The sequence below is a fragment of the Taudactylus pleione genome, unplaced genomic scaffold (genome assembly GCF_031769625.1).
Source record: "Taudactylus pleione unplaced genomic scaffold, aTauple2 ptg000985l, whole genome shotgun sequence".
In the NCBI taxonomy this organism is placed as follows: Eukaryota; Metazoa; Chordata; class Amphibia; order Anura; family Myobatrachidae; genus Taudactylus; species Taudactylus pleione.
Window position 1 is genome coordinate 687,440 of NW_028285386.1, and position 24,301 is coordinate 711,740.

Below are 24,301 nucleotides of genomic sequence, written 5' to 3' on the forward strand. Positions count from 1 at the left end.
CAGCAAAAACACACTTTGTTGAGCCATGCAAAGCAAAATATAGCACACTAGCAATGTACAGCGTTCAGCAGGTATACACCAAGCCTCACTAGTCACAGAGCAGAAGTGCACAGGCCTAAAACGGAGCCTGCTTTATATACCTCTTAAGCCTGCCCATTATTGACTTTTTTTTGCTATCTGCCCATTCATCGGGATGTGTGTGTTAAGCTGACGATTTATCGTGTACGATCTCACAATTTGGTCATCGGACACGATGCATGATAGATCGTGAGATTGTGGAACAATTTGCACAGTTTTTGCTCCAAATCGGTGCCTACGACTGCTGGGGAGCTGCCGAGGAGAGTTCAAGGGAAATGGGACACGATATCTGATCAGGACCAGAACGCCTAGTGTGTAGGCACCTTTTAGAGTTTGGAGATGGAAGAGAAGCGTTTGTTGTTCGCCAATTTTCTAAAACTTGCATAATAACACTAAACACTTTTCTCTGTACCACAAAATATTGTAGAGTTAATTTGCTGAAAAACACTTGCTATATAATTGTTTTAATAAAAATGCAAAAATCAGTAATTTTCCATCTTTTAATAACTTCCACTGCTTTCCTTTTGTCCACTAACAGCCTTCAGTGTGGTCTTGTCTCAGTTGTCACTATTTTGGGGTCCAGGATTATTACCCCACTTTTGCATGCACTTCTCCCTGTTTTCTTTGTGTAGAAAAGTCTCGTGATCTTGCGGCTAGCACGCTGCAAATCGCTATTTCTAATTGAATCTCGCAGGTGCGCGTATTGCTGAGATTTGTGCGAGTTTTATGAATCAGGCTTGCCGGACGATATAGCATGCAGCGCCATTGCAGGTAATGAAGGTCGAAATAAGGGATTGTTCCATCGTTCATTACATCGCTCACATATCGTCTGGTTACAGTTTGTCAAGTGTACCCGGCATTAAAGTTTCCTTTTAGAAAACGAACTGCCTTTATTATCCTCCAAAATGGGGGTACCAGACATTTTAACACCTATTCACTGAAATGCAATGGATTTGTCCTAATTCTTAATATGAAGCCATGTATTGTCTCAGATTTTAAAATTGACACATAATTTTGGTAAAGTAGGACAGAAGGACATTACTATAGCTAATATATAGGGTTGTTAAAGTTAAAGTATCCCTATTTAGAGCATTCTTGAGTGAGTTCTAAAGCTGGCTACACCGTCCGATGGTGCCACCCAGCAATGTGGCGACCTATGTAATGATACATTGCGTGTGCTGTACACACTGTATGATCCGGTGTACGATGGCACAATGTACCGTTACATGCTGCATGTAACTGCACTGCGTCGTTCATTGCATAGTTCTAGTTGATGTACAGCACAGCAGATGGTACGATGCGATGAATGATTGTTGGCAATAACGGAACGGGCGTATTCACTTTATTATGCTATGTGTACGATATATCATTCTGATCCGCGTCGTATATATCGTCCAATACATAATATAATATATTCCTGGCTTAAGACTTGTAATGGATAGAAATATGGATAACAGGTAGATGCACTAGCAAGGTATAGAAAAAAATATTAGTTACAAATTTTGTCAGCAGGTGGTGCTGTTGGAATACAAATCACCTGACTAGCATTACAATTGTTCAGTGTGTCCTACAGTTTCCATTGGAAGAACGGCATTCTCTAGAGCAGAAGGTAACATGTCAGGTGGAATAGCCAGCACCTGATGCGTAATACTGGTTTTCAAATCTGACGCCTTTTTATTTAAAAAAAATCACAAGCACAAGTCACAATGGGCTTGATTCAATTGAGCGCGATGTAAATAGCGCCGGGAGATAGCTCCCGGACCTATTCAATCCATCACGATGTTAGGTCGAGGAAGGCTCGTTCTCGCGCCTTAAACAGGGTGTTTAGGCGCGAGGACGGGCATTCCCCAACGTAACATCCCGGCGCGATGCTGTTTTCCAGGCACGAACGGCAGAAAACAGCCTCACGCCAGGACTTTTGTTGGATTTCTGCTCGCATCCCCATAGGGATGCGAGAAGAAATCCTTAGTCGGGGTTAGCTGCGCGGTGTATTGAATAGCTCCGGGAGCTGATTTCCCAGAGCTATTCACATCGCGTAGAATAGAATCGAGCCCATTGAGTGAGGTCCAGTGACCATTAGATGTCATGTGCTGGCTATTCCACCTGACATGTTATGCTCTGCTCCAGAGAATGCTGTGTTTCGAATGGAAACTATTGGACGCTTTGAACAATTGTAATGCTATTCCAGTCACTTGTATTGCATTAGCGCCACTTGGTGGACTAAATTTGTAACATTTTTTTTTGTCAAATAAATAGCTACAGCATCCTCTGCAGTACCTGTTATTTACATTTCTCTTCATTACAAACATCAGGGCTTGCTCCAGAGTTCTCTAAATAGTGATACATTAATTTTAATAGCCCTGTATATACACCTAATATGGGACACTGCAGCGGGAACTGGTCAGGCTGTTACTGCTTAGTAGTCATACAAATGTGTCCTCATACAGTATTGCTGCAGTAGCATAAAACAGCCGACTGCTTGCCGCCAAGCATCCTTTTTTTTTCCCCCGAAAATGCATCTGTCGCATTGCTATGCAGCAAAACTGATTTACGAGACCGCAGTGATTAATTTGATATGTTACCCTTGTATAGCTGTGTGCGACTGAGTCTGAATCTGTATACGAAGTGCTACGATGCAGCATCCGGCAATTTTTTTTCCACGCCAAGTTCCGTTGTGCTTCGTATACAGATTCAGACTCAGTCGCACTGCTGCCTGTTCACAGTGTAAAACATGCTCTTAGGAAAACTCCTTCTCTGAGGGAATCTTTTCTTGTGGCTGCTCTGTTTTTCCTCCTGTTAAAATATGTTCAGTTGCGCTTTGTGGCAATTCAATTAACAATGGCTACAAGCTGCCGGCATTCGGACTGTTTGTCCAAACATCAGATTTTTGCTTCACAGATCATAGAGGTGCGCTGTAGCGCTACTGTAGTTATCTGCTGCACACATCGCCAAATATGTATACAGACGTTGAGATCAGAAATGTCGCCATTGCTCCCTGCCGACACGTTTAAGTCAATTTAATTTGAGTCATTATAGATTTATTTTCATAATACAGTATATGATGTCTTTTGGCATATATAGAGCTTTTAAAGGGGAGTTTTCATCAAAATGTTATAACCTTACAGTATGGGACAAAGATAGAACAGTGATCTGTAGGAGGGATCAGATTGCTGACAGCTGTCTGGAGCTGTCTCCTGCTCTGCTCTTTACAGTCAAATGTGGTAGACAATTGAGGCTGATGAATTCCATTCATTTCAGGCTTCCTGTCCACCCATACAATAGATGTTTTTATGATCAGCAAATAGCGCAAGCAGAAAATTTTAATTATTTAGTAAAATTCCACCAGTGGCATATTTATGTGCAAAATACTTAATTGGCGCTCTCGTCTTTTTCTGAAATACTGCATTATATGGCCTCTTTTGGTCAGATTAGCTGCACAATCTATAAATCTATTGGTCTTCTATGAATTCCTCTGGCGTAGACATCAATAAAGTAATTAAAAATAATGCATTACAAATTCATATCTGATTCATTTAGCTGAAAACTGACAGCCTGACTTTTTGTTTTACCCGATATTGCAGTAAGATGTAAATAGACTTACAGATATACATCTTATGATGTTCTAGTGATTTATTATTATTTTTGTTTATTAATCTGATTATCACATAGGGGATTATAAGACTGCTTCTATATCGAAGTTAACCCTGTACATTATTTTAAAAATTATTCTTAAATGACAAGTCTCCCGATTGTACAAATGCACTGCTAATTGTGTCAGGCAAGTGCATTATTTGTTTTGCTCCCTTGATGCACAGACCGAATTACTGCAGCTAATGTGCCTGTTATAAGTACTGGACCCTGCTGACTATATCAAATGGTAATTGGTCCCAAGGAAGACATCATAACTGACGTACTAGCATTGGGATAAGGGGCGGCTTACAAAAAGGGAGCTTATGGTTGACACCCCTTTTTAAAGTTATATGTTTGTCTGCTGGTTGATAGCCCCACAAAACTGCACTTGAAGGTGTGTCTGGATATTTAGGACTCCTTTCAGTTAAACGGTATCCATGGAATACCCTACGAAAGGATAATTTTGTTAGGGCCTATTCTAAGCCATCTCTTCATCACCCTGCAGGTACAAGGCTGGCGTTCACAGCTGCCACATCAGTGTTTGTAACACCATGTAACCCCACAGGAGCTTTTACATTTAGTTCTCATAAATCCTAGATTTAAATGTTGTTTAGTTCCTTTTAGTATTTCATGAAACATTTTATTGAAAATTCTGTTTTGGTTTTTATGTTGTAAGTGAAAGTCGACTTGCAAAAGTGATTACCTGGTGCCCGGTATTTAGGCTCTCTGTATCCTCTGCATCCTACATATGCCTGCCACTGCTTCTATTGCTCTCTCATAGATAGAGGGCAGCAGGAGCAAGAACGGGTCATTCCATGCCAAATCATCACAGCGTCCAACCCGACCGTCTCAGATTTTCATGAAATTTTGTAGATTAATAGACTACATATAGAAAGTTGCTTTATGTAAAATGTTAGCCATCAGTGATACACAGTGCTCATGCAAACATGACAAAATGTCAAATTTTTGCTTGCAAGGTCAACTAAATGTAATCATAACTTTGCTTCTAATTGTGGTAGATCTTTCATGTTGGTCTTGTTTTGAAGCTAAGGGGCCATAGTTTTCATAAAAAATAGTTTAATATATTTAAATATTGACACTTACATTTCAAGGTCACATGATGTGAACTTTGACCTTGAATATCTGAAAAGTGTTTTTGTTCATAAAGTATGTTATACACTTGAATACAATCTCTTTGGTATAAATTTCATTTTGGGATGCCTTTGGGAACAGGAGTAAAAAAAAAAATATGAAGTACGACAGTTGAACTCTTCTTGTACTAACCATGCAACTGGCAAGTTCAGACTTGTCTTGCAGTGTATCTCTCTTTGTTATAGGGATGACCAGTGGTGGTTTTCATCGATGGTCACTACATACCCTCCAACATTTCCCAGTAAGAACCCGGTACATGGGGGGCGTGGCTGCAGATAAAGGGGCGTGTCCATGGGGGCTGGAGGCATCGGGCGCTGGCTAGTTTAGAACTTGCAGTAATATACTGCATGTTCTGTATACTGGCGCTGGCGGTCAGTGCAGAGAAGCACGGAGGTCGGCTGTCACTCAGCAGCGCTGCGGGAGTCCTGTGTTCCAGCAGCGCTGCTTAACAAATAAATGGTACAGCCCCATTTGCCGGTACAGATCATTAGAAAATAGTACTGTGCCGGCTAAAACGGTTTAGTTGTGCCGGCTAACACGGTTTAGTTGGAGGGTATTTCACTATTGATGGTACAATAACAACCTATGGTGAACCATTGATGGTTTGCACCTCTCAGTCTGGCTGTAGCTTCTGCATTGAGAACTGGTGATACAAGACATGCTTGCTTCTGGGAGGGGGCAGCCAGGATGGCATAGTTGGGGTGGGGGGGGTATGTGGCAGCGCATAGGGAGTGTGACTAGGGATATTACCCGTCATTAGGATTGGAGTTAGGGGGCATGACCACATGATCACATTATTTTGGTCCCGCCACCGCTACACAGTGCAGAGATTACCAGCCTGTCAATCGGGCTGTGGCTGGGAGGCTCTGCAAGTGAACTCGCAGACTGAGGACTGCAGATGCATAGTACTCCCACCATCGGAGATGTGCTCTAACCATCGGGTTAGCATACACCTCTGAATCAAGCCCTGTATTAGGTAAACTGTCTTAGGGCCTGAATCAGACCCGGTCGCAAGCACTGAGCGCTCGCAGTCGGGTTGATGGTGGCCCACAGCGCATGCGCACGACGGAGCCGGCTCCGTCGTGCGCATGCGCGAGACCCGGCTAGCGACGGGCACTCCGTCGCTCCGGGTCTCGCACCAAAGGAGGCGAGCTCTCGATGTTGAGTGACAGCTCGCCCCGTTTGGTGGGCGGGCCGGGGGGGGTGGCTGCCGAAACTGAGGCGTTCCCATGAGAATGCCTGCCGTTTGGGGGCGGCCCCACTGACATCACCAGTGTCAGTGGGAGAGCTTCCGGCTCGATTTGAGCCAGAAGCTCTCTGGGGCTTGCGGCCACGAGACCCTACCACAAGGGTCTCGTTGCAAGCCCGATGGTCGCGATGGTCTTGACCATCGCGACCATCATCATGGCCGCTCGCTATAGCTGTGGGTGGTCACCCACAGCTATGCGAGCGGCCAGGCGGCTGCTCCAAAAAAAAAAAGCCTGGCCCTGGTTCAGAGCGAGCGGCTCTGAATCAGGCCCCACAGTCCCTTCTATCACTAGATCTCAATGTAGAAGCTGCAGCCAGACTGAGAAGAACACAGTAGAGATGGCCACCGTCCGTCAATAATTTACAAATTACGATTGTTTACTACCGATGGCCTATTGTTTTGCCATCGATGGCGAAATGGAATCTGATGGGTTTTTTCTGCTCATGTCACAGAGCTTAGCTCCGCCCCCTGGCTGTCCGCTAATCCCCTCGACCTAAGCCCCGTCCTTTGTTTTTTGATTAGCCGGCGGCTTGCAAAACGCCCGACAGTGGTGGCCATCAAGTGGTGCAAACCATCGATGGTTCACCATAGATTATTATTGTACCGTCAATGGTTATCACCGATGGTGACAATAGATAGAAAACCACCGATGGCCACCCCTAGAAAACAGAGAGACCCAACAAGACAATTCTAAATTTGCCAGTTGCATGGTTAGTGCAAGAAGGGTTCAACTGCCGTACTTCATATTTTTTTAACTCCTGTTCCCAAAGGCATCCCAAAATGAAACTTATACCAAAGTGAGATTCTATTTTAGTGCATAGCATACTTTTTTTTTTACTAAAACAATTAAACATACACTTTTTTAGATATTCAAGGTCGAAGTTCACATCATGTGACCTTGAAATGTAAAAGTCACTATTTAAATATAAAACTATTCTTTATGAAAACTATGGACCCTTTGCTTCTAATTGTGGTAGAACTTTGATATTGGTTTTGTTTTGAAGCTAAGTTATGATTGGTTTTAGTCGACCTTGCAAGCATAAATTTGTCATTTTTTGTCTTTTTTGTAAGTAACCCTGTTGCATGAGCACTGTATTACTGAGGGCTAAAATTTTACATATGAAAGTTGCTCTATGTAGTCTATCATCCTATCAAATTTCATGAAAATCTGAGACGGTCGGGATGAAAAGTTACTTTTTTTGTGATGATTTGGGATGGAATGACCCAAGGGAGTCTACAAATGTCTCTGGAATTATCCTGCTGGGATCCACAACATTGGACCCTATGCTGTGAATACATTGGAAGCAGTGTACGATGCTGGCAACGTCACCTAGTTCAGTTATCTCCTCATTTCAGACTGCAGATTCACTGGTCCTAATACAAAATCTATTGGCATTGGGACCTTTAATGATAACGAGTAGTGTCATATTTGACTTTGCTTGTGGCCTCCTTGCAGATTGCTACCCTCCAACATGACCCATTCGATTAGGTACAAAATGCTCTGCTCCTGGACTTTCCACCTAATGTATGATTGCAGTCACCTGTGTTGAACTAGGTAATTGATGACACAGGTTTTTCAGCACAGGTGGCTGCAATCATAAATTAAGAAGAAAGTTCAGGAGCAGAGCATTTTGTACCTAATGGAATGGGTCATGTTGGAGGGTCTGAGATTGAGCCTTCCGTCCTGGACCCCAGCAGCTTTGGGCTGGAGATTCTAGGTGAGGGCACCCTATAAAATAAGTATGCTAGAAAGGGGAATGGAGGTTACTTATCAGTTTTCATCATAAATGGGGAATTGTCTTTTGCCATTGCACTGAATGTTTCATGTAGAAACTTTCTTATGCCACTCATTCACAGAACGGATTACTGCTTAGCGCGAGAGGCTAATGTGCATGAAAAGAACAAAGGCAATTTGTACACTTTTCAATCCTATTTTTAAATGTGTAGAACATGGAGTCTGCTGTGACATCTGTATTTACTTTAAAACTGTTTTCAATGTATTTTTTTCCAGACAACAAGATCAAGCTACAAAATGGCAGGCAGAGAGTATCATTGGTAAGTGATGCAGTTGGAGCTGTAGTTAATGCGCATCCCTACACATGACATATATTAAAAACCATACATGATCTCTGCCGTCCTACGTACTGTGTGGTCATTAATGTGTATCATTGTGTTCCTTGCAATAAGGGCACATCAAAGACTTACTGCTATTTAAAAAAAAAAAATCTGAACCTCATGTGCACATTTGTAGACTCAGAAGCGCTTATTGCATTACTATACAGCCGTTACACTTAAGATCCTAGTGTGGAAAAGAGAAGAAATCCTTAATGCCACCTGTTTGCATATGTGTTACCGTGTTGAATAAGAAACAAAAAAAACTATAAATACTGAACTTCTTGTTGCTAAAGGTATATGCTGTTGTAATTACCACTGGATTTATTGTCGGTGGTTTATAATTGCTAGCTACATGATCATTTTTATTTATGCTTGTCTTGATAGGCTATACTAAGGGGGTGACTCAATTCAGTGCGATGTGAATAGCACTGGGAAGGAGTTCCTGGAGCTATGCAATTCACCTCAGTGCGACTAAAACCACTTAAGTCGGAGAATGACGGTTACCGCGCCTAAACCTGGTTGTTTAGTTGCGCTAACCGGCTTTTTCTGACTAAAGTGCCGGCCGCGAGGCTGTTAGCACTGTGTTAGGCCGGCACTTAAGTAGGATTTCTGCTCGCACCTCAGGAGGGTGCGAAAGGAAATCCTGTAGTCAGACTAAACAGCGCGGTCAAATTAATAGCTTTGAGAGCTCCTTCATTCCTATTTTGGGTATGTAAGAGAAGCTGGTAGGGCGGGAGAGCTGACTAGAAAGCTGGTGACATGGGTGGAGGTAATCCCCCAGCGGCCGGCCACATGTTATGACTTCAAACGGCAGCCATTATAAATTCATTATACAGAGCGCTTGTATATACTATAGAGGTGTGTGTTAAATGTGCATTCCCTCTAAAAAAAAATATTCAGTTCTATAGCTCTTTAGTAGAATTGTTGCGGTGTACGGAAAAGTGTTAAAGTGCCGGGTTCCTAGAATGCTGTTCAGGGCAGATTGTAGTTTGGTAGATGCCTGGCTAAACTTCCCCCATTGCTGCCTACCTTGTCCACGATGTCAGTCTTCAGCTGTTCCCCGGAGCCCACGACTGGCCGGCAGTCCTTGTTTATAGTGTTTCTCCCGATCTTCTGGTTTTGCCGCGTACTGTCCACGTTATCCAACGGGTTTCATGCTATAGCACTTTTTCAAGAATGCCACTGGTGTTTTTATACTTTTAAAACCTCAAAAAAAACCAGGAAGTCTGATCCAGGAAGTTCTTTAAAAAAGGTGGTAACCACATGGTTATAAATATGTAACCTATGGGTACCTTTTACATTTATTCTTTTTGATTTTATTGCATTTGTATAAAACGTACAAATTTTATAGTTTTATGTGTAAATAAAGTTAAAATATATTTATAAAAAAAGTTTTATTTTAAAAAGAGAAAAAATTTATACTTTTTTAGAGGAAAACATTCAATGTCAATGTTTTTAATAAATCCACTTTGTTTCATGTTTTTTTAGTTCTGTTGAAATGTTTCCTTTTCTCCAGTTGAATGTTACTTTTTGTATCCCCATGAATTTTAACATGTGGGATCTTTATTATGGCATTTGGAAAAATGTTGTGATACACTGTTGAAAGACCCCTGTTGATTTTGTAGATATGCTCCGATATTCGTATTTGGTTTGTCCTATGTACTGATATCTACATGGGCATTACAATAAGTAAATCACCTCACTTGCTTCACATGATATTTGATCCTTTATTGTATCTTTTTTGTTTGTTTAGACTGGAATTGTTCGATTGGTAAAATAGTTTTTTTTGTTTTGCATGCCGCACAGTTTAAACAAAATAAATTGCCCTTGGTTCCCTTATTTATGTTCTGGTGGTTTACTAAGAGGATGTAGCGTTTAACTAATTCTTGTCTCAAGTTTTAGCTGCTTTTGTATGGTCGTTGGAAGCATTCGTTTCATTTCTTCGTCAAGATGTAAAATATGCCAGTGTTTGTTTTTTTTAATTTATTTTTTAAATTGCTTTGAACGCATAATGATGGTGTTAGGATCCGTGGTAGCAGATCATCTTGGTGGCAGGTCCCAGCTATAGTAGGTGACTGGGACACTGCATCATGTCTTGATTCCATGTCCGACTGTTGCAGGCAGCTGGAATTCTGTCTGGTCTGTGTGCAGTTCATTGCTGCATTTTTGTCTGTCTGTGTGCAGAGCTCAGCTGCATACTAGCCTGTCATTAGGGAGTCTCTCTGCAGGGATTGCTCTGATTGGTCCCTGCTTCTGATAAATTACAGCCAGCCCTACACTTTGTGCCGGTGATATTATTTGACTTCCAAAGTATGTTTGTACTGTGCTCAGAAGGCTGAGTTCTACCTGGTTTTACCTCGTTCTGCAGTTCCTGTGTGCTGAGATTTTCTCCTGTGTCTAATGCCTGTCTGCTTGATCAGAAGTCGCCTGTGAGTCATCTGCTGTGGTTCCATTAAGGCACACATTCTTGCTGTTTAGACTTCACGTATTAGTGACTTCTGTAGCTGCGGCCTACCTCTCTGCTACCCACGGCATTTCCATACCCCAGCCCAGTCTAGCCGCGTCAGTCTGTTTCCAGGCGATTCAAGTCTGCAGTGTTCTCAACCTCGCTGCTGCACCTGAGCTCACCTGTCAGCCGTGTTGTTCCTGTCACACCGCGGCCCTCAAGGTTGCTCTGTCCTGTCCATGACGCACCCCGGCCCTCAAGGCCGCACCGTGTCGCACCTCGGTCCTCAAGGCCGCATCGTGTGGCATCAGTCGCACGGAGCGCCCTCAAGGCCACATCGTGTTGCATCAGTCGCATGGAGCGCCCTCAAGGCGACTCCGTCTTATCCTGTCACACCTCGGCCCTCAAGGCCGCTACGTGCTGTTCCCTTCGCACCTCGGCCCGCAAGGCCGCACCTTGAACTTAGTCTATTAGCTCAGATAGTGGTCCTGCCACATTATTATGCATTGCCTGTCTTGTCCTTGTCTGAATCTTGCCTGTCTAGTCCTTGTCTGTAAATCCTGCAGTTTCACAGTCCTGGTCACTCCTGCTCCGCAGCTTGTGTTCATTGTCTAGCCGCTCTCTGCCTGGCGACCTAGCTGCGCCATAGTCCCAAGAGACCATCATCATCTGCCGCTGCTAGTGTTCCATGCCTTTGCATCTGTTCTAGTAACCATTTACCTGCAGCCTCACTCCATATAGTTCCAGTAGTGGAGGGACTGCCACCCCTTCAACTCTGTCTTGTTTTCGGTCAACAGTCCTGCGGTCTTACACAACTGTGCGAGAACCGTTACAGATGGCTGGTATATTGTGTTGCAGATTTTTTTTGGAATCCCTCCATTGATGGTTTTTGTTTATATTGAATCATTTCTTTCCTTTCAATGTTGGCTATTTCCTTTATTTGGTGCTGCAGTGCATCTTCTTGATAGCTTCTCTCCATGAATTTCTTTAGTTCTTCACTTTGTTTGAAATATGTTTATCTTCTGTACAGTTTCTCTGTACTCTTCAGTACTGTCCTTCAGGAATATTTTGTAGCCATTGTTTATGATGGTTCCAGGAGGACAGTTCAGAAGAGTACGCAGAAACTGTACAGAATATAAAATGTATTTTAAATAAAGTGAAGAACTAAAAAAGAAATTCATGGAGGTCCATAGACTCACCCAGAGCCAGCCAAGCGAGCTTCAGAAATCATAGTTATATAGTAGTAGTCTGTTTTCTGGAGGGTGCTTCCTGGTATGCTGACTGCCGTACCAGGCCGGACCTGTTGTTTTTGTTAATTTATTAATGGAACTAAGGGCCTGAATCAGCAGTGCACACAAGTGCACTGCTGAATGCAGATTCCCGATTATCGGGAATCTGTGCGTGCGCAGGGGCCATTCTGCGAGTGTGCAGAATGGGTCCTGCTAAGATGCACGCAAGTCCTTGAATGCCTCTGATTCACAGGCAGAGTCTATTAAGGGGCGGTGCGAGGTCGGCCGGTGTTACCGAGAGTGGATAGCCCAGGGACTGCATGGACGTACACAGTATGTTGGGCTCGCAAGCTCAGCTGGCCGGCGCTGTCCACCATTGCGACTATCGACCACCGATGGTCGCGATGGTGATCCCAGCCTGCAACCTCCGTCACAGTGCTGGGATTGCATGCACCTCCTGCTGCATTTGCATTATTGCAAGGATCGCAATTGCAAAGCTGCCTGCGTGCAGACTTGTAGTTGCGATCCTTGCTGAATTAGGCCCTAAATTCTGACTTGATTTAACAAATCTTACCCTGCAATATAAGGGAGAAAAATATAGATCTGTAATTTGTACAGTGCATCCGAAAAGTTTTCACAACGCTTCACTTTTTCCACATTTTGTTATGTTACAGCCTTATTCCAAATGGAATAAATTCATTTTTGTTTTCAAAATTCTATACACAATACCCCATAATGACGACGTTTTTTTGAGATTTTTGCAAATTCAATACAAAAAACCCACTAAGAAATAACATGTACATAAGTATTCACGGCCTTTGCCATGAAGATCAAAATTGAGCTCGGGTGCATCCTGTTTCCACTGATCATCCTTGAGATGTTCCTACAGCTTAATTGGAGTCCACCTGTGGTAAACTCAGTTGATTGGACAGGATTTTGAAAGGCATACACTGTCTATATAAGGTCCCACACTTGACAGTGCATGTCAGAGCACAAATCAAGCATGAAGTCCAAGGAATTGTCTGTAGACCTCCGAGACAGGATTGTCTCGAAGCACAAATCTGGGGAAGGGTACAGAAAATATCTGCTGCTTTGAAGGTCCCAATGAGCACAGTGGCCTCCATCATCCATAAATGGAAGAAGTTCAGGAACCACCAGGACTCTTCCTAGAGTTGGCTGTCTGTCTAAACTGAGCGATTGGGGGAGAAGGGCCCTAGTCAGGGAGGTGACCAAAAACCCGATGGTCACTCTGTCAGAGCTACAGCATTCCTCTGTGGAGAGAGGGAAGGACAACCATCTCTGTAGCAATCCACTAATCAGGCCTGTATGGTAGAGTGGCCAGACGGAAGCCACTCCTTAGTAAAAAGCACATGGCAGTCCACCTGGAGTTTACCAAAATGCACCTGAAGGACTCTCTGGTCTGATGAGACAAAGATTGAACTCTTTGGCGTGAATGCCAGGCGTTATGTTTGGAGCAAACCAGGCACCGCTCATCACCAGGCAAATACCATCCCTACAGTGAAGCATGGTGGTGGCAGCATCATGCTGTGGGGATGTTTTTCAGCGGCAGGAACTGGGAGACTAGTCAGGATAGAGGGAAAGCTGAATGCAGCAATGTACAGAGACATCCTGGATGAAAACCTACTCCAGAGCGCTCTTGACCTCAGACTGGGGCGACGGTTCATCTTTCAGCAGGACAACGACCCTAAGCACACAGCCAAGATATCAAAGGAGTGGCTTCAGAACAACTCTGTGAATGTCCTTGAGTGGACCAGCCAGAGCCCAGACTTGAATCCGAGTGAACATCTCTGTAGAGATCTGAAAATGGCTGTGCACCGACGCTTCCCATCCAGTGTTCTCCCAGCAGAAACAGCCTACCGCCCTGTACTTTCCCCCGCCGACCCCTGCTGTGGAATGCTGGCCTCTGAAGTGACCGGAGGTTAAAGACTCCTCCGATTGCTTCAGAGGCAAGCGTTCCCAGTGATGCAGTGTGTGGGTGACGTCATGACGTCACCTGCGACGTGAGGAGCCTGCCCCGCGCGCCTGCTGGATCTAGTTAGATCCAATCAGAGCGAGGCAGCGGGAGTGGGAAAGCGAGCGGCTAGCAAGTTAAGGTAAGTTCTGGGCTGGGACCAGGACCAGTCTGGGGGCACTGCCTAAGGGGCACTGCATAAGGGGCCAGCCTGGGGGCACTGCATAAGGGACACTATTTTAGCCTGGGGGTGCTGCATAAGGGGCCAGTCTGGGGGCACTATATAAGCCTGGGGGAACTACATAGGGGCACTACTTCAGCTTGGGGGCACTGCATAAGGGCAAAGCAAAATTACAGGGGGCACTGTATAAAGGGGAAAACTACAGGGGGCACTGTATAAAGCCACAAATACAGGGGGCACTGCATGTGGGGATAACTACAGGGGGCACTGCATAATGGGCACTTTTGACTGAGAGCCAGTGGGGGAGCAGCCTGAGACCTGTCGTGCATAATTGCAAAGTCCCCCACACGGCGGCTACTTGATGCCACCCGGCTGGAAAAAAATTCTGGGGAGAACACTGCCATCCAACCTAATGGAGCTTGAGAGGTGCTGCAAAGAGGAATGGGTGAAACTGCCCAAAGATAGGTGTGCCAAGCTTGTGGCATAATTTTCAAAAAGACTTGAGGCTGTAATTGCTGCCAAAGGTGCATCAACAAAGTATTGAGCAAAGGCTGCGAATATTATGTACATGTGATTTCTTAGTTTTTTTTTTTTTCTTTAATTAAATTTGCAGAAATCGCAAAAAAACTTTTTGCATGTTGTCATTATGGGGTAGTGTGTGTAGAATTTTGAGGACAAAAATGAATTTATTCCATTTTGGAATAAGGCTGTAACATAACAAAATGTGGAAAAAGTGAAGCGTTGTGAATACTTTCCGGATGCACTGTAGTTACAAATATATATATATTTTTTTGTATTTCAACTTGTATATGGCTTAATTATTATTATGCTGAGTTTGGCAAATGATTTTTACACTACAAAATGCTATTCAATAGACTGCGTATATATTATAAACGAGAGAGGAGTGGTTCGGTTTTACTTCGTTTTACTCAATTATGTTTGGATCTCAAACACGAAATCATATTTGCTGTCTGGCTCTCACGTGTTTTTGATAGCCAATAAGATAAATCCGAACTTGCGCTAATTTGGCTAAAAGAGCAATGTTAAAACTGAACCGCTCATCTCTAATATAAACTACACTATTACCCTGCAATTTAAGGGATTATTTTTCTTCTTCATGCCATAGGGTGCACAGGGATAACGCTGGGTATAGGCTGGTAAGCAAACCAAATGGTTAAGATTTCTTTCCCAGCAGCCCAGGCTCCCTCTCCCCTATACTCCGTCCCTAGTCACAGGCAGACAGTTTTTAGTTTGGTGCCTGCAAGGAGTGGGAGCACTGTTTTGTGGGGCTACTTTTTAGCAGTTTGTTATTTTTTTCATTTGATTTTTTTTTTTTTACTGAGTAGGCAGTGAAAGGCCTCCAGTGAGCCTTAGCAAGGGACAGGTAAGGCAACTGCCTTCTTGCAGGGAGCAGCATAGTCGTGGCTGTCACCGCCAGTGAGGGAGGCCACGGCAGTGAGGGCCTAGGATGTGTCCGCACCTCCACTAGACCATCAGGGCAGCTTAATAGCGGCAGGGTAAACAAAAGACAGAAGAAATTGCCAACACTGGCGGTCTCCCTGCAATCCACAGTACATCAGTTGCAGCTGCCAAAAAAGGATGTGTACAATCCTTCTAAACAGATAAGACTAATAAGGAAGCGCAATCTGATAAGTACAAATATAAATTGCATATAGGACTAAAAGACTGATGTATTCGGTAAAAACCCCCCACAAAAAAAGGTTTTATTAACATATGACCGTTACATAAAAATCTGGGTAATGGTAAGCAGAGACTGTAACAAATATGCTAATTGAAACCTAATCTGCACAGCATATTATAGGAACTTTGTTATAAATCTTAGTAATATTCCACACTAGCATTCGGCTGTAAACATAAATGGAAAAATGGTTTTCCACAAAACCAGAAATAGATCTTGCTATTGTATGGGTCCTAATATGTTGCACCTGATTGGTATTGAACGGGAGGAAAAAAACGGAGATCAAATAGCCAGGTAAATATGTTAAGCTGTGTAATATTCTTTGGAGCGGCAAAACTACTATGCAAATTGTTGCTCTGTAGAGAGGTAACAGTACATTTACATATGTGACTGTACCTTTGGGAGAGATTTCTCTATTGATAGCCGATGTGTTTCTCCATAGTACACGGGTATAGCTGTAGTCTTTTGTAACGTGTGCAGGAGACTGAGAACCGCTAACATCTTCAGCGCTGCATGGACCAAGCTCTTTCACTGTGCACCATGTGTATGCTCTGAGCGCTTGCTGCTAAGACCGTCCACCTGAGAAGGAGAGCAGCTATGTGGGTGTAGCGATAATAGTGTGCCCGCTGTGATGAACAACGCTACTGTTCGCGAGATGCCTCTGCGGATTTCAAGATGCAATATCGCTCCCAATGTTGTAGCACACTTGAGGAGCGGGCTCAGCTGAGAAAAAACTGTCCATGTGGTCTGATTTTCGTGCAGCAATTCCCCAAAGGGGTATAGTGGGATAAGGAGTGTAATAGCCGTAGTGGAGCATATCATCTGGTTTCACTGGTAATCCTATTTAGAGAGCCCAGTCCACTTGGGTTCAGATGTTTCCAATCAAATAGGTGATACAATTGAAAAAAAAACATACGTTTTCCATCAGTATGTCGAGGCTAAGGCAGCAGGGGACAGGTAAGGCGACTCCCTGCTTGCAGGGAGCAGCATAGTCGTGGCTGTCACCGCCAGTGAGGGAGGCCACCAGCAGTGGGGGCGTAGGTTGTCTCCGCACCCCCACTAGACCACCAGGGCAGTTTAATGGCAGCAGGGCACTATGGAAGTAGCCGACATTTGTCTTGGGGTCCATGCCAGATGGTGGAGACAGGTTCTCCCTGTTAGGCCCTCTCCCATCCCTTGGTGCGTTCCTTTACAGTAAGCATCCCACCACAGAGTTACTCCTTCCCTTTTTCCTCTTACAGAGAAATATGCTGGGCAGCCATCTTCCATACCTATCTCAGCGCATCTCCATAGAGAAGCTTGGGCTCCTGGTCTCCCTGTATACCTCTATCTTGGCGCTCAGGTTATACTCTGAGCTCCTTCGTCGCCTATTGGGGTTGGTTTGTTGAGCAATATCTGCAGTGATCACGCTGAGCGAAAAAAAATGTGGGTCCTGGGTACCCGTCGCTTTTAAAAATTGGGGTCCTACTCCACTTTTAAAAATTGGGATCCTACTCCACAGTTTCTGGGTCCCATCACACATTATGGGAGGTGAGGGTAGGCAGCAGTTGGGACAGTGATGGGGGCAAGTAGCGGTTGGGGTAGAGGGGGTTATGGGCAAGCAGCAGTTGGGGTAGAGTTGGTGGTATAGGCAGGGAAGTTGGGGTAGAGCTGTGGCTAGAGGCGAGTAAGGGCAGGCAGTGCCACGGGTAGGGAGAGGTAAGTGAAGACAGCAGTTGTGACAGTGCAGGGGGGAAGGAGGAAGCTACGGCAGGCAGTGCTGGGAGTAGGGGGGGCGGCAAGGGAATATAGCAGCTGGTGCATTACAGGGGGGCAAGGAGGGGGTTAGGGACATGCAATACTGGCTGGGGGTAGGGAGGGGGCAAAGGTAATTAGCAGTGGGGCAGTACTTGTGGCAAGGAGTTGGTTAGGGACAGGCAGTTCTGGGGGTAGGGAGGTGGTAAGGGTATTTAGCAGCTGGGGCAGTACTGGGGGCAAGGAAGAGGCTGGGGACAAGCAGTACTGGGAGTAGAAAGGGGTAAGGGTAGATGGCAGTACTGTGGGGGCAAGAAGGGAGTTAAGGGCAGGCAATACTGGGGACAGTGCTGGGGGTAGGGAGGTGGTCAGGATAGCAGCTTGGGCAGTTCTGGGGGTTGGGAGGGGATCATGATACTGCTGGGGAAGCACTTGGGGGGTAGGGAAGGGGTTAAGAGAGAGCAGTTGGGACTGTGGTCTCCTGCATGTAGTGAGCCTGGATGGAGCACTGGCATCGTGCTGCAGTCAGCCAAGGGGATGCGCCGATGCCAGGAAGGACTGAGTATGCTGGTGGGCAGGGATGGAAAGAGGTGTTCCGAGGTGATCTCTGGTCAGTGATGGATGACACGCTGCCGGCGGCAATTGGTTGAGAGATGCTGGCAGCGATTGGCTGAGAGAGTTGGCCTGCAGGGCGCACTGTGTGTGCTATGTCCACAGCAATCAATCGCTGCCGGCAGTGATTGGCTGGGGAGACGCTGCCGGCAGTGATTGGCTGGGGAGACGCTGCCGGCAGTGATTGGCTGGGGAGACGCTGCCGGCAGTGATTGGCTGCTGCGGACACAAAACACACACAGCGCGTCCTCAAGGACCCGCTGTTTTAAAAAAACAAAACAAAACGGGTCCTCAACTCCTTCTATAGCATAAATACGCGCTATAGTGCATATTTTGTGATCACTGTATCTGCCCATTTGGTTTCTGTGCATTGAATGCTATGTGTGCATGTAAAAGTGTATAGGAGTACTTTGTTTCACTAGCTGTCTCCTTCTTTCTCAAATCGTGTGTACCTTTTTCAGTTTGTTATTTTTATTATTCTATCTGAATAGTTACTGGTCACACTACAGCGAACACCAATTTGTGTTTTGGCATTCACCATTTTATATCCCTCTCTGCATAGCCCTACTTATTTGTTCATTTGTGGTTCTTTAACAGTTATTGCGCTACCCTGTTAATTGTACACCACTGTTTTTGTAACTATTCGGTATGGGGACATCCTCATATTGCATTTAAGGATGTTGCCCTCATATGTCTTTTAAGGGCAAAGCACCCAGGGTGGTGGGTCCTCCTATATTGCGCAACTGCAAGGCCTGTCCTGAAGTGCTTTCTCCTCAGGTTCCAGACTGCGATGGACACTGCGTTTGTTGTTTCTCTGATCTGCAGCAGGAGGTCCCAGGCAGGAACCTGCATTGCCCTCCATGATGTTGCAGTTAGTTAACCAACTTGCAAGCCCCAGGTTAGTTCCCCCTGCTAGTCTATCTACAGACGTGGCCCCGGTTGCCTGCGTCCTCCCTGCTCAGGGTGATTCGCAACCATCTGCCATTGAACCACCGTAGATTCAGTCCTTCACTCAGCCAGTGCAGGGTTTGGTGCAGGTGTTAGCATGTTTTCAGCAGATTCTAGATAAAAACCGTACATCCAAGCGCATAGTTTCCAGGCAAGATAGTTCTACTCTCTTATCTGATTATGACTCAGACTTGGAGGTACCCTTGGATCATGAGGATAATGGGCCTGATTCAGCCAGGATCGGTCAGGATTGCAGCCGCAATAGCGATTACACACGCTACTGACTGCAAAGATCTACTAATGATTACAATCACAATGCCATACGCAGCCTAGCATAAGGACGCCCACCTCACCTTACACACATTTGTAATCCTTAGCAAAACTGCGAAACCATCGTTAACATTGAGTACAATCGGAGCCTCATGCACACTTGCACAAGCCCTGACCTTACTCAGAAATTGCTAACCTCATTGCACGCAGTCATGGCCCAAGCTGCGTATGGCATCGCAGTGGCTAGTTTATGCACGCCCCTGCAACGGCGTTCAAACACACTGGCACGCCTGCGTTTCGTGACCACCCCAAACGGTACTTCCTGTGAACCACTCTGTGATGGGTCTGCGTAGTCACTAGGGTTCCAGGGTTCCTCCACCATGGGCTTCAAGTCCTGGGGTAAACAGCCCTGGTTTACCAGGCGCCTTCCCACCAAGGGAATTGACAAGCCTACCACGTGATGGGGCTGGCCTCCACCTGGGGGACCCTAGGATGAGAGGCCAGCTCCTGCTGTTCTACGATGCATAGATGGGGACCATGGCGGACTCCTGGGTTAGGGAAGTAGGTTCCCTGGACTACACTCTAACCTTTTATAGGCAGCCGCCAGACCGTGGAAAGGGCCCTGTTGCGCGCCTGAACGGGGCGTGGCCACAAGCAAAGGGCTGTGTTTTTAAGGCGCACCCCTTTTTATCATTCTTGCAGTAATCGTGCAGAGCAGAAAAAAATTGTGGATCCGAGGAACACCTCACTTTAAAAAAACTGGGGTCCTACTCCAATGTTTCTGGGTCCCATCACATATTATGGGGGATGAGGGCAGGCAGCAGTTGGGACAGTGCTGAGGGTAGTTAGCAGTTGGGGTAGAGGTGGTTAAGGGCAAGCAGCAGTTGGGGTAGTACTGAAGGTAAAGGCAGGGAGAAGTTGTGGAAGAGCTTGGAGTAGAGGGGAGTAAGGGCAGGCAATGCTGGGGATAGGGTAAGTGCAGGCAGCAGTTGTGACAGTGTTGTGAGGTAAGGAAGAGGCTAGGTGCTGTGCTGAGGGTAGGGAGTGGGGAAGAGTAGATAGCAGTATATGTGTAGGGGGAATATGTGCAGTGGGTATGTGTGCAATATGTATGTCTGCAGTGGGTATGAGTTCAGTATGTGTGCAGAGCTCTGACAGTGAGGGGGTTAGTATTGCAGCAGAGAGAGCTCGCTCTCAGGGTGTCACAGGGGAAAAGTGATGGCGCTGATGAAGTCCATTTAGATGGCTCTACAGGCTTTCTGCAGACGCCACTACACAACGGTGCAAGAGTCTTGTCAGCACAGGATCACAGCCTCTCAATATGGAGCTATTTCCTGGGGTCACAGCGGGAAAGGCAGTGGAAGGGGGAGGCTATTTTGCTGCTACACAACTAAACTATTTCAGTTTAAATGGACATGGACTCCTGCATAAAGCCTGAGGCCTACTAGGGCACTTTCACTTCCCCTGGCAGGCCCCCTACACCCAGGGGCTGCACAGTGCCCCACGCAGATACATTCACAAATAACCCTCCAAAATACAGACAAGGGTATGGTGTTCACTCTTGGTCGGGCGGTGGACCTGGGGAAAGGGAGTGTGGCCACAAAACAGGGATGTCTTTAAGAAGCACCCCTTTTCATCACTCATGGGGGCGTGCCCCGCACTTACGGACATGCCGGGCTGCCCCCAAGCTCTCCCTTCTCTTCACCGCTCTTTTTCCAACCTGAGGGACTCTTTGGCCCTCGGGTGGGGATGGCACCCGGCAGGCTGTTTTAGCGGGTGCCACCAGAGGGTGCAGGGTTGATTTTGGCCTTTTGAAATCAGACAGGACGCGGCACCCCGCTAAAACAGCCTAGCGGGAATGCTAGGAGTACGTAGGATGTCAGTACAGAAGTACAACAGCAGCAATATCTGCACTGGATCTTATAGCATCTGCAGGAGTGCGGACTGTGACAGTGTTGTCAAACAGTCTGACTGTGAATCCAAATGAATCCCCTGTACTCCGGTTCAATACCAGTCTGCCACTTTCCTGCACGTCTCACCAGCATGTATTGTAAGTGGAGTGAGGATAATGCAAACAGCGGGCTTGGGGCAAAGATGTGCTATAGGTGGGGGTAGGGGGGAAAGAGTATTACTAAGGTTAGGAGGAGGTAGAAGTGTGTTAAGTAAAGGGGCATTTGTGTTAGAGTGAAAAAATGTGTTCTCGATAAGAGCACCTAATGCACTAAAGGGGATGTGATCTGACCCCCCAACCGGCCTCCCCCATCCCCAGTCATGCACACACCCGGTCTTGTACTTGCTGAGAGCAGCCTGAGTAGTGTGTGGCATCCTGGTGACATAGTAGCAGCAGCACTGACTTCCTTGATCCGGCACCCAGAGCAGCAGTGGTAGCATGGGGGAGAAAGGGGCCATGCACATGCACATTCTGCCTTTTTGAAATCTGGTAGGGCACGGCGCCCCGCTAAAACAGCCTAGGGGGGGACGCTACTTTTTAAAGCGTCCTCCAACCCAATATTTTTAAACAGGTCTTCCAGTAGATCCAGGAAAAGCAGGAGCTCTGTGGGAGTCCATCTGAGCTCTGCAGGCCTCCAAGGTCATCATCCCAGTTTCCCTGTCTCAGAAAGGCATGGGCTTTTATGCAAATCTCAAAAGGAAAAATTAAATATGGGCGCTCAAACAGCAATCCGCTGCTGCACTTGCATAGGGACCTGGTACCCTCTATATAGAAATGGAAATTGAATAGATAAGTGCGCTGCAAGGATGCTGTATATGTTAAACTTTATAATTTATTCAATATAAAAACAAAATAAACTATAAAATATATTCAATTGAAGCTGGCTTTATAAAACATCTTACGGAAGTGGTGTCAAACTCGGGCCCTCCAGCTGCAGTGGAACTACACATCCCAGCATGCAATGCCACAGTTTTGCTATTAGGGCATGCTAAAACTTTGGCAGGGCATGCTGGGACATGTAGTCCCACAAAAGCTGAAGGGCCCGAGTTTGACACCACTGTCTTACGGCTATGAATCTATATTAACAACCTGTGGCCACAGGAAATTGTTATAAGTATACAATTTTTCTTCAGGATCCATAGGGGTCCACAGGGTTGACCTTGGGGTATAGCTGGATCTGGAACCACGGGCACCACGCAGTTAAAGCTTTAGCTCCCAGGATGCACTGGGTCCATCCTCCTTTATACTCCGCCCCCGATCTACAGGCACCTCAGTTTAAGTTGGTGCCCGGCCAGAGTCGGGTCACCGTTTGTGCAGGGGGGCTGATTAGTAGCCCCTAAGCTTATTTTATTTTTATGAGTATTAATTTGATTGAATTTTAGAACTCTTCAGAGCGGCAGTATTGGACTGTCCATTGGACATCCAAGCTGCTGCTCCTACACCCCGCGGGTGCCGCGACGCCAGTACAGATCTGGGGATCGTGGCAGGACCCCAGAGCCTGTACTAGCTGGGCTCTGGGGATGCCCATGACTGGTGCCGGATCGCTGGGGTGATCCGTGTGCAAAGGCAGTCTCCTGCCTCCGGTCTCTGGGGACAGACCGGAGGCGCTAGCGGTGGCGGTGGGCTCCCCCTCTCTGGAGGCATAACCCACGGGTCCACTAGACCACCAGGGATAACATGCGGGATTCGGCATCCCGGGGATTAAATGATAGCCAGGGGAGGCAGCCTTCCCTGTCTAGCGGCTCCTCTCCTCAGCTCAGCGCGCCTTTCCACCCGGGTCTGGCGACGCTGAGCTGCTTCCTCCTTCGGCCACTTCTCCTCTGAGGTCTCCGGCAGCCATCTTCTCCCAGTGGCAGCGCAGATCTCTCAGGCAGCATGCGGACCGGTCCCCCTGTGTACCTCTACCCTGTTAGGATAGCGTACACAGCACTATAGCCCTCCCAGACACTGAATCTGGGCAGGTTGATTGTAGTGGCAAGATGCAGGGGCGTTTCTAGAGAGGAGGGGGCCCGTGTGCAGTCTCCGACACGGGCCCCCTCCTCTCCGCCCGGCGTCCGGCAGTGCACTGAGCTATGCGCTGCCAGCGCCGGAATTATAGACTCTGGGCACTAGAGTGTGCCCAGAGTCTATAATGTATGCACAGGTCATCGGGTACTGCGCATGTGCAAACGACGGGAAAATGGCCGCTGCTGCCATTTTCCAGTCGTTTTACAGCGCCGGACCCCCGCGCCGCTGTGGGACTCCGGAGAGGTAAGTAATATTATGGGTGCAGGGTGTGCGGTGCGGGGCCCCCCTGTACCCAGGGGCCCGTGTTCCCCGCACACCCTGCACCCATTATAGATTCGCCCCTGTGCAGTGAGTATATCTTTCTGCATTGTATGATGACTTTTGCTAGTGCTGACTGTCTGTGCTTTATTTCTAAATTCTGTCAGTCTATACCTATCCCTTTCCTTCTCCTACGGCCCTGGCAGGTGTGTTTGGAAAGGGCTTTTCTCAGATCTCGCTTATATAAATTCATGTGTTTGTGCGGTCTGTTACATACAGTTGCGTGCTACACGGTACCATATCTGTGTACCTATGTGTTGCATGCTTGTGGGTGCGCCAGGAGTGAACCACTGGACTTCCTTATAGTGTTGATATATATCTGATGAGGCAGTTGAGCGCTCCACGGCTCCCACTCTGTTCTCCTGCTGGCGCTGCGTTGCAGGGGTAAATAAGGAGGATTTATCACAGGATGGGCTGTGTGTGAGTATTGCCATCAGTTACCTGGTCCCTCTAACCCCCTAACTACGAGACAGGACCCTCCGTGAGCGGTGTTTTCTCAGGTGCTGGCATCCATCGCGGACCATCTGGCGGTCCCGGCTGCTCTCCCCCATATGGGGTTACCCCAACCAGCCATCCTCCCATCGCAGGGTATACCGCAATTATTGCAGTCTTCCCCTGGGCATCAGACTGTTAGTTCATATACGGGGTTACCTATGTATATTCAGTCTCCTCCAGTGACTCAGCAGTGCGTTATTCCCTTTCAGGGACTC

General features: G+C 46.5%; 1 protein-coding gene across 2 annotated transcripts in view; it reads left to right on the forward strand.

The window, feature by feature from the left end:
- Positions 1–24,301, forward strand: part of CCDC9B (coiled-coil domain containing 9B) — a 266,763-nt gene that overhangs the window by 9,335 nt on the left and 233,127 nt on the right. For both annotated transcript variants that reach the window (XM_088460793.1, XM_088460794.1), the window contains exon 2: positions 8,121–8,164. In XM_088460793.1, coding sequence (XP_088316919.1) covers positions 8,142–8,164 — 23 coding nt within the window. In that variant the 5' untranslated portion in view covers positions 8,121–8,141. The remainder of the gene's footprint in view (positions 1–8,120; positions 8,165–24,301) is intronic.